We start from the raw sequence: 11,234 nt of genomic DNA on the forward strand, positions 1-11,234 counted from the left end.
ACTCAGTTCCTGGAGGGCCGCAGCCCTGCAGAGTTGAGTTCCAACCCTGCTCCAACACACATACCATGTAGCTTTCAAATAAGCCTAAATGATTAGATTAGCTGGATCAGATGTGTTTAATGGTTATATCTAAACTGTGCAGGGCTGTGGCCCTCCAGGAACTGAGTTTGACACCCTTGGCCTGTCCCATTTTTGCCTCCCTCCCACTGTTAAAATGTAACTAAGTAAATTTTAAATGAGCTACTTTTTACTTTTACTTGAGTAGATTTTTAGACTGGTACTTTTACTTGTACTTAAGTAAAATTTTTTACTTACTTAGAATATTTTCATATTCTTTCCACCTCTGTTAATATCCACTTAACTTGTCTGCATTGCAAAGATGAATTTTGTTGATACTGATTTAATTTCCCTTGTAACAGCCCAAATGTCTTATTATTCTAAATAACTGATTACTTTAATTAAAAACAACTAGTTTGAGATTCATAGGCCTATCCCAGGGGTGTCAGACTCAGTTCCTGGAGGGCCGCAGCCCTGCACAGTTTAGTTCCAACCCTGCTCCAACACACATACCATGTAGTTTTCAAATAAGCCTAAATGATTAGATTAGCTGGATCAGATGTGTTTAATGGTTATATCTAAACTGTGCAGGGCTGTGGCCCTCCAGGAACTGAGTTTGACACCCTTGGCCTGTCCCATTTTTGCCTCCCTCCCACTGTTAAAATGTAACTAAGTAAATTTTAAATGAGCTACTTTTTACTTTTACTTGAGTAGATTTTTAGACTGGTACTTTTACTTGTACTTAAGTAAAATTTTTTACTTGAGTAGAATATTTTCATATTCTTTCCACCTCTGTTAATATCCACTTAACTTGCCTATTTGCCTAGAGACTTATCTAATGAGCAGAACACTCAATCTCAGTCACGTTAGATGAGCTCACACCAGTCCAGACATCAGAAAGCGGAGTTACCTTTTGTCCTGGAGCTCCATCCTCCCCAGGAAGTCCAGGTACACCAGCCAGTCCATATGCACCAGGTTCACCCTGAAGAAATAATATCAGTACTTAGTGCCATCTTGTAAAGTCTTCATCATGGTCAAAAAACTAGCTTCCATCCCAAATGTCCCATACATTTTTGAGCCTACACCACAAACCTTTGTTCCAGGTTCGCCCTGCCCTCTCTCTCCCGGGGTTCCCATCTCTCCTGGTAAACCATGTTCTCCCTAGAGAACAAAATGGAAAATAATCAAAAGATTAAGCCAAGAACAAATTTTATGTTTCCTTTTACAGCTTGCCATTAATTATAATCTTTAGCCTTTAGCAGTACCAACCTTGGGCCCGGGGAAACCCTCTCCTGATGGTCCTCTTCCTCCTGGAGGCCCTCTCGGACCCTCAACACCCTGATATTGAGAAATATTGCATTAGAAAACCCAACATATAAGATCACTAATAATAATGATAGAAATAATAAACATAGCATTGCATTTAAATTATTATGTTTATTGCATTTAAAAAACATAGGAAAGTCTTTCTCATATACAAATCAAATATTTTTTTTGTTAGTTTTTTAGTGTTTTTTAAGAAATCTCTTATGGTCACAAAGGCTAAATTATTTGATCAAAAACACAGTAAATATTTTGCAATATTATTACAATTTCAATTAAATGTTTTCTATTTGAATATATTTTTAAAAGTAATTTTTTTCCTGTGACGCAAAGCTTAATTTTCAGCATCATTACTCCAGTCTTCAGTGTCACATGATCCTTCAGAAATCACTGAATATGCTGATTTGCTGCTTAGTTATTATCGATTAATATTATTGATGCTCAAAGATTAATAAAGGTTCTTATTATTATCAGTGTCAACAACAATGTTTTGCCGGTTCCTTTTTTTGTGGAGACCGTAATACTTTTTTTAAAGGATTATTTGATAAAGTTCAAAAGTACAGCATTTATTTGAATTAGAAGTCTTTTGTAATATTATAAATGTCTTTACTGTCACTTTCAATCAATTTAATGCAATTTAAGTTTTTTATTATTAATATTTTTTAATATTACTTAAACCAAACATTTGAATGGTAGTGTATCACAGTTTGTAACTTTGATAATAATAAGAAATGTTTCTTAAATTAGCATTTTAGAATGATTTCTGAAGGATCATGTGACTATTCATCTGTCTTTTTGTTATGGCAAGGTGCATTTTATGAAATAATGCATGTCCATTAATGTACATTTTCTTAATTCATTGGACCCTGTAAACAAGTTAAGAACACATATAAGTCACATAAGTATCACCTTTTCTCCCTGAATGCCAATCCCTGGGAGTCCGATCGGTCCTGGTAAACCTGGAGGCCCAAGCTCACCCTGAAGACACAAAAAAGATGAGTCCGTTTCAGATAGAGTAATACATCTCTAAAAGATTTAACTTAGGGACATAATAATCTGTCTATTTTGAGAATAAGAAATGACTGGTGTTTTATTCAGTATTAGCAGGTGAGCAGGACTCATCTTTTCCCACAGAGCTGTGCCGCCCTCCCATCTGCTCTTTCTTACTCTTTATTACCCTCCCATAAGTCCCCTGCGTTTAAATGGGAACTTATAGGGCCAGTTTACATACTTCATTAAGCCTTTTGTGTGTCGTAGATGGTGTGGTTGTGTGAATCCCATTCATGGGCTGATATATTTACAGCCCACCTTATCGCCTTTGATTCCAGTGCCCGGCTGTCCTCTTGGTCCCTTCGGCCCCTCCAGACCTCGGTCCCCCTGTCAAACAAAAGAGGCGTCATCAGCCCAGTGTCTCTGAAATGCTAGCCTCCCTTTCTCTGCCATTCGGATGCATTTACTGCATTGCATGTATTGTTTCTTCATCTGTGGGATTTAGAAAACACCTGTTGTTCTGACTGGTAATAATACAGTGTAATCCCTCAGTGAGCCCTAGTTGTTGTTTATTCACAGTGGCTCAATTTGTCTGATGGTCGGTTGCACTGATAAGGATTAAATTAGAGCTAATCCAAGATTTTTTGATCTCGGTTTTATTCTAATTTGAGTTGTGTTGCACCAATTAATTTCAAACACCACTTAATTAACAGTAATTAAAATAAAACCTTCACCTGCAATGAATTCCAGTGTTATTTTTTTATATTTTAAAATGTATTATTGTCTCTAAATGTATTCTATTTAGTTTTATTTTTACATTTTTATTTAGTTTTAGTAATTTTCGTATTTTTTTTATACGATTTATTTATTTTAAATGAGCTTTTATTTTTATATTTGCGGTTTTCATTCTAAACTTAATTTAAGTTTGAGTAATTTGTTTTTATAATTTGTATTAGTTTTTTTTCATATTTCCATGTAGAGAAATATTTTTTAAAAATAAACATTCATTTTTATGTTTATTTAGTTGTATTTTTTTTTTTTTTTTTAGTTTAAGTTTTTTAAACTGAATTGTTTTCATTTTATTTCAGATTTATTTCAATTACTGAAAACTATTTTTAGTGGTTTTAGTTGCAGCTAACAATAACACTTATTTCTTATCGTCAAATGCATTTAATTAGTAAATATTAGCATGAAATAAACTGATGAAAGAAAATTGATAAGAAAAGGCAACATGTAAGTATATGCAAACTAATGACAAATGCAAGATGGCTTATCATTTTCACAATAATTCCCTTAAAGATAAAGGAATATTATAAAGAGTTATGATAATATTCACAAAACATTTGATATATCTAGAGCACTTATGAATCCAAAGCAATACATTTATTTCTCTGGAAAAATGGGTCAAAACTATTGATTAAACATCCTAAAAACGCCCCTCAGTTCATTCACTTCAAATTGATTCAAAACTTGATTTGCATCTTCATGAATACTGAATATCATCATAAATCTGAAAAATATTGAGATATAATTTAGTTTAGCTACTGTGTGAAGGTTTTCAGAGAACTGAGGTTCTCCTTGACATGAATCACATTTCTTTGCTGTATTTTTAATTTACGATTACATTTTATGCACAGTTCTGGCTTTGATGTAGACCTAGTTAGACTGCTAACATTAGACAGATTACAAAGAGTCTTTATAGAAGTCTTGCATCCTCAGGCTGGTAATGCTCAGCTAATTTATCCGGAACATACAATAATTAATAGCCTTGGGTGTTGAAATGAGGATTTACCAGGGAACTTTAAGCCTCTAATGAGGTATTATAAAAAATTACGAGTCTTTAATGCATTTGTAGATCTTCTCAGATTGCCTTTGGCTGCTACAAATCTCCAAGTAGATTAAAGAGCATAGAGACATTTGTGAGAACATGGCGTTTTTGGGCTAACCTTACCTTCTGACCTGGAAAGCCCTCTCCTGGTGGTCCTTTCTCTCCTAGAACCCCCTGTGGCCCTTGAGGCCCCTGATTTGTTGAAGAAATGTGAGAAAAAATGTCATATAGTCAAATCTATGGGTGTAAATTCAGTGTGTGTTGAATATTTTTGAATATTGTACTTACAGGCAGACCTGGCTCGCCTATGCCATGCGGACCCGGAGGACCTGGTCTCCCCTGAAATCCCATATCTCCCTGCAGACGGATCAAAGACGTGAACAATTCAGGAGAATAAGTAAGAAATACTCCATAGAAAATTACAGCATATCTGAGAATCCACTACCATTACCATCCATGTCATCTAAAAAATGTGCACAATGAAAATCACCTTTTATTCAAACTGAGCAAAAATATGCAATTTGGTGAAGATGCTGATATTTATAAGGCCAAAAAGTAAAATGAAATTCTTATGGCTTGAAATGTAAATGAGGTCTTTATAACAGTATAACAGACTACTTGCATAAAATGCATATACTGTAAATATCAGTTTTCACTCTTTATCTCCCAATAATATGTCTTTGTAAGATGATATTTAAATGCTTAGTTTTATGATCAAAGCTTTGTAGTTTCAAAACATGTAATGCAATGCAATACAATGATGATGGAGAGACTAGACAACTAGACGTTCCTCAAAAGCTACTTTTTGATACTTTTTTTACATGATTTTTCTAATGAATGATATATGGATAGTTAAGTAAACCTACGTTGCTTCAGTCCAGTAAATATTACTAACAATATAAAAGCTATTCTTAAGCTTACTGTATAAAAATCAGTAAAGTTTTCACAGCAAAAATACACTTTACAATACACTTGTACAATTATACTAAAAGGACTTTTACTTGCTAAAAAAGTATAAACCTCAATCGGACAACAGAGGGCATGTTGTAGATTGTGTGCAATGGTTTTTAAGCAAAGTTTTGTTAATGTTGATCATATAGAGGCCTTAAAAAAATTGTGTAACAAATATGATACAGTAGGCTTTATAGGGTTCATGGTTAAGGTGGCTCACTGACAAAGGAAACAAAAAACATCTTAAAACAGCCTAAGGTGATTTGCTGGTCTAAATTGGTCTTAAATCTCAGCCAAGCTGGTGTTATGATGGTTTAGTTGGTCTCCTAGCTGAAAAATGACCAAAACTCAACTAAACACACTAAACCCAGTAAATCAGCTTAGGCATTTTCCCCAGCTTTTAAGTCTTTTTGTTTGCGGCGATTTTGGAGAATTTAAGTGAATTTGCAGTCAAAAAGGTAAATACAGCTGACCTTTGGTCCAGGAAGTCCAATTCCACTGTCGCCCTGAATTCCAGGTGGGCCAGCAGAGCCGCGCTCACCCTGTGATTAATTAGAAACAAAAACAACAGATTACATACATCTAATTCATTAAACATCACATTCATGAGAGAAATCAGGTCTCATGTATGTATTTATTTAAAAGGATAGTTCATCCCAAAATTTTGTCATAATTTATTCACGCTCATGTTGTACCAAACCCATTTCTTTCACTTGAAGAATGTTCATTTGTTGCTGGTAGACACTGACTTCCATGGTATTTTTTTTTTCTTCCATACTATGGAAGTCAATGGCTACCTGCCACTGTTTACCATCATTCTTCCAAATATTGTGCAAAAGAGAAGGAAGAAATTCATACAGGAACAACAACGAGAGTGAGTAAATGATATATAAATCATTATATAAATATATATATATATCACCTCAGAACTACTAAAAGTAGTCTTTGTAATCGGGGAATTAAAGTCGGAACCAGAACCGTTAAATTATTTACGATGCCTGTCCATATTTAGGGTGCTTAAGTAGCATTGCACCATCTGTATAAGTGTTATTATGGATTATGGCCTTGTATTTTGGCCAGAAGTAACAATTTATAGTAAAATCGTGTAAATGATGGATTTGCTTTTTTACAAACAAGCAGCCTTGCACTTCATAAGATGTAAATTGATGGACTAGAGTGGTGTGGATTATTGTGATGTTTTATCAGCTGTTTGGACTCTCATTCTGACGGCACCCATTCACTGCAGAGGATCCATTGGTGAGCAAGTAATGTAATGCTACATTACGGTTCCCATGAAAAAAACAAACTCCTCTACATCTTGGATAGCCTGAGGGTGAGTACATTTTCAACTAATTTTCATTTTTGGGTGAACTATGCCTTTCATTTTCAACCAGGAGTTGAACAATATAGAGAGGAACTGTTGTCAGAAAATGCAAAGTACAATCCAATTTAATCAAGTAGGTCAGTGCAAGCAGTCACAAATCTGCTCATGACATTTACAATATCCCCTTACTGTGCTGCCTTTCCACAGGCTGGAAATTCTCTTCGTTCACGTCACCTGCATGTCTGTGCATGAATTTCTACTTTGCACAGCATTTTTCCATCATGCACATTTCTACTGTTATTAGCTTCCAAGACAATAATCTCAGACCACCCATAGTCCATTTGGTGACCTGACAAGCACTTTCTAGCATCTCACTGGTTGACTCTTAACCTCAGGGAGTAAGGATTATTATTTAAAATAATAATGCCTGTTTATTATCACGGTATCATCTATTTTTAGATGATGAAGTACAAAACCATTTGTTTCATGGCGGTCTGTGACACTAGTTTTGTGAACCTGTGCATGTATGAAGAAGGATCCCTAATTAGTGAGGACATCTGCAGAGCTGTCTAAACCTCTGAATGCTTCCTGCAGTTAAATTAAACAAGGGGAAACTACTGGCAGAGCAGCAGACCTCTATTAAAGGAAATCCAAAACATGTCAAAACACGTTCATTCATGCAAGTGCAAGGCATGCTTATACTAAACTGGACGCAGTTTGTGAACCCTTTACACTGCAGACATAACCATGGTCTCTTTTGAAAGAAGACACAGAGGATTTGGTCTAACATACAGGATTAGTTCACCTAACAATTCAAATAACTTATTTACTCATCCTCATGTTTTTTTAGTTTTTTTTTCAATTGGAATCAATGACTCAAAGAATCAAAGAATTGCATCTATTTTCAATATAATAATAGTTCATAGTCAAAGTCAATGTAAAAAACAAAAAACAAAAGCACCATTAAAGAGCCATAAAAATAGTCCATATGACTCATGCCAACAGTCAATTTCTAAAGCCATGCAATAGACCATTGTCAGGGTCATTTTGACAGGAATGAAAACGAGGCTGTTAGGGATACAAGTACTGTGTGTTTCGTGTATTGTACTGTTGTTTAAGAGCATACTAACGTGTATTCAGCTGACGAAACTTCTTTCTGAAAAATCTCTCAGTATATAAAAACTCCAAAAAACAGTTTTGAAAGTTATGAGCTGTGAAAATGATGTGATCTAGGAGGACCTTGATACAGTGCATGCCATTGTAAAGACTGTAAGTCTGTCCCTCACAGCTTTGTTTTTATCCATGTAAAAATCAATATGATTAAGGTCTATAGCTTTCTGTATGTAAACAAATTAAAAGTGTTATTAACTTTTAAATATTTGTTGTTACTTCCTTTGTATTCCACAGAAAAATAATAATAATAGCATACGGGTTTAGAGCAACATGAGGAGTAAATAATGAAAGAAATTAATTGTTGGATGGACTATTCCTTTAAAATTATAACTAAAACAAGTACACTCTTAAAAATAAAGGTGCTTCACGATGCCATAGAAGAACCTTTTTGTCTAAATGGTTCCATAAAGAACCTTTAAAGGGGTCATATGATGCGATTTCAATTTTTCCTTTCTCTTTGGAGTGTTACAAGCTCTTGGTGCATAAAGAAGGTCTGTAAAGCTGCAAAGACTAAAGTCTCAAATCCAAAGAGATATTCTTTATAAAAGTTAAGAGTCAGCCACACCTACCTAAAACGGCTCGTTCTAACACGCCCCCACATACCTACGTCACGATCTGGGAAGATTTGCATAACGCCGCCCAAATGTTCACGCAAAGAAAGAAGGCGTAACTTTTATTCTCGCTGTAGTATTGTTGCCGCCGCCGCCATGTCATGAAGGCGCTGTGTGTTTCGTTGTGAAAGCGAAACGACTTTGTTTGGCCTTCCAAAAGAGGACGATATCCGCTACATGCCTGGAGCTGATCCGTGCTGGTCGCTGAGGAAATACAACAACTTTGCGCTGTGAAGAACCGTTCTGTATCACAAAAGTTTCTTTGTGGCGAAAGGAGGTTCTTCAGATTATAAAAAGGTAAGAGAGAGATGGTTCTTTAAAGAACCTTTAACTGAATGCTTCTTTGTGGAACCAAAAATGTTTTTTTTATGGCATAGCTTGAAGAACCTTTTGAAGCACCTTTATTTTTAAGAGTGTAATAAAATCTCAAATGCATTGTAAATGGATGCATAAAATATTTACATATATCATACTGTCCTTGTCAAGGCCTAGAAACATAATGGAGTGAAATTCTAAAACTCTATTCTGCACCTCCTGCTACCTTCAGAGTGCATCATTTAGTCAGAAATGGACATAAATGATAATTCCTTTTTCCCTAACCCTATAATTCCCTAACCCTAACCTAACCCAAAAAGAAATGTGAATGCATCAATATTTCTCATTCATTTTGGCCAGAACATTCGAATGGATTTTATCTAATGGATATAGCAAACAAACAAGCTTCCAGTGCGTGGGGTTTCTCATGCACAATAGCATGCCGAATAAGCAACGGCTTCTGGAGTCATGGGAGACAGTGAAACTTTTCCAGGTGTGCGTGTTAAATATAATGAGCTGAAATTTTCAGGATAATGGTTTGTGATTATAAGCCACAGACCTTCTTTCCCTGTAGGCCTTCTGGTCCGATGTCACCCTGTGGTCCTGGTAAACCCTGCAGGCGAAACATGAAAGGGTGTGTTACAGTGTCTAGCATGAACATTTGAGTCTCTAGGACATTATCTGTAGACACCAAAGCATTATGCTGCTTTACAATACAGTAAAATGTACATGTAATCATATGTTGGGGGAAATTCAACATGTGTGTTTTAACATTTACCTCCTGAAATATATTGAAGCCAGTTTCCACCACGGGATAAAAAATTAGGAAACCTTTTATCTCACAATTCTAACTTTTTTTTTCTCTCACAAATTCCGAGGAAAAAAGTCAGAATTGTGAGATATAAACTCCAAATTAATTTGTCACACATTTCTTAGTTTATATATCACAATTCTGAGTTTACATCTGAAAATTATGTTTTTTTTTTCTCAGAATTGCAAGACAAAAGTGAGATATAAACTCAGAATGACTAGAAAAAAGTTCTCATTGTGATATAAAATGTCACCGTTATTACCTTTTATATTTCTTAATCTTGTGTTGGAAACACGCATTTTTCAAAATAAGCTCTCGGATTTAGTTTGAAATAAACGAATGGAAAGTTTTTAGTTTGAAATACAAACAACTGTCTCAGGTGATCTAAATGCAAGCGGTCAATGCTAAATACAGGTGTAAACGGCTCACTCAAACACGTTTGCATATTCAAAAACGAATGACCACCTATTCACCTGTCAATCAACTACACACTAAAAAAGAATCTGGTGGAGGATTTACTTTTAAACAATTTACACTCAGAAATTGCTACTACATTTCACAAATAATTTACAACTTTGAAAATAATTTTTGTTGCAACACTTTTAAAGGTTAAAGGCTTTAAACAACAGTATGGCTTTAAAAGAAAACAACTGTAAACAGTAAACAATGTGATTAAACATTTTACATACGCATATGTTTAAATAAAAAGACAGATGTTATATTTTAAAATAAATATGAAATAAATGTATCAGACCCACCTGCAGACCTCTGGACCCTTGAGTACCAACTGGACCTTCAGGACCCTATCAGATGGTACAATATAAACAAATGTAGCATTTGAAATGTATACTGTATTATTGTGTTCACAACATATTGGAGGAGTGTGCAGAAACTGTAACTTCTGAAGGGTTACGCACTCGGTCTCCTTTGATTCCTGGAGTGCCACATTCTCCTCTTTCACCCTGTAGACGGTCAGAAAAAATCATAATCACAACAGTCTTAAGTTTATTCTTGCATATTGGTCAATCATGTGACACTAATCTACTGTCTGGATCTATTAAATTATAATAAAAAAAAATGCAATTCATACATACAATACATACATACTTGACAACACATTTTAATTTGTGAATTACGATTAATTTTATTGGTATTTTTAGGCTTAAAGTCTCAAAAATGTCTAGATGGTGTAAAACAATCTTGGACTTGGATTTTTTAAAAATAGTTTGAACTAATCTTAATAACTAACTTAAACTTAATAATTAATGTTACAGTTTTGTTTTGAAATAAAAATGAATTTTGTCCAAATAAAAGTCAGTGCTGTGTAATACAATTTTTATCACCAGAAAACCATAAAACAGGAAATGACATCACCACCAACATGGTCATTTGTTTTTTAGATTTAATATTTTTATCTTTAATAATTAGTACAAATGTGTAATTAGTTCACATTTGCAAATAACTGAACTTGAGTCATTAATAATATGTATATACAAACACACACATTGTATACAGTATATATACACTATAAAGTAGTGTGTGTGTGTATGTAAAATAAATGTAAAATAAATATTAGTGCTGTCAAACGATTAATCGCGATTAATCGCATCCAAAATAAAAGATTTTGTTTACATAATATATGAGTGTGTACTGTGTTTATTTATTATGTATATATAAATACAAACACATGCATGTATATATTTAAGAAAAATATGTTATGTTTATATATTAAATATATTTATATATAATATATATTATATGAATATAAATATATACATGGAAATATTTTCAAAATACATACTGTATGTGTGTGTATTTATATATACATAATAAATATACACAGCACACACA

The 11,234-nt window shown here is 34.1% G+C and overlaps 1 protein-coding gene across 1 annotated transcript in view; it reads right to left on the reverse strand.

Annotated features, from left to right (window-relative positions):
- Positions 1 to 11,234, reverse strand: part of LOC107744832 (collagen alpha-1(XXVIII) chain-like) — a 34,484-nt gene that overhangs the window by 14,000 nt on the left and 9,250 nt on the right. The window contains exons 8-18 of the mRNA XM_016558654.1: positions 10,301 to 10,345; positions 10,142 to 10,186; positions 9,132 to 9,185; positions 5,623 to 5,691; positions 4,487 to 4,555; positions 4,322 to 4,390; positions 2,689 to 2,757; positions 2,290 to 2,358; positions 1,327 to 1,395; positions 1,150 to 1,218; positions 968 to 1,039 (exon numbers count right to left, since the gene is read on the reverse strand). Of these exons, the coding sequence (XP_016414140.1) occupies positions 968 to 1,039; positions 1,150 to 1,218; positions 1,327 to 1,395; positions 2,290 to 2,358; positions 2,689 to 2,757; positions 4,322 to 4,390; positions 4,487 to 4,555; positions 5,623 to 5,691; positions 9,132 to 9,185; positions 10,142 to 10,186; positions 10,301 to 10,345 (699 nt within the window). The remainder of the gene's footprint in view (positions 1 to 967; positions 1,040 to 1,149; positions 1,219 to 1,326; positions 1,396 to 2,289; positions 2,359 to 2,688; positions 2,758 to 4,321; positions 4,391 to 4,486; positions 4,556 to 5,622; positions 5,692 to 9,131; positions 9,186 to 10,141; positions 10,187 to 10,300; positions 10,346 to 11,234) is intronic.

This window comes from Sinocyclocheilus rhinocerous, unplaced genomic scaffold, assembly GCF_001515625.1.
Source record: "Sinocyclocheilus rhinocerous isolate Xijiao unplaced genomic scaffold, SAMN03320098_v1.1 scaffold528, whole genome shotgun sequence".
Lineage (NCBI taxonomy): Eukaryota > Metazoa > Chordata > Actinopteri > Cypriniformes > Cyprinidae > Sinocyclocheilus > Sinocyclocheilus rhinocerous.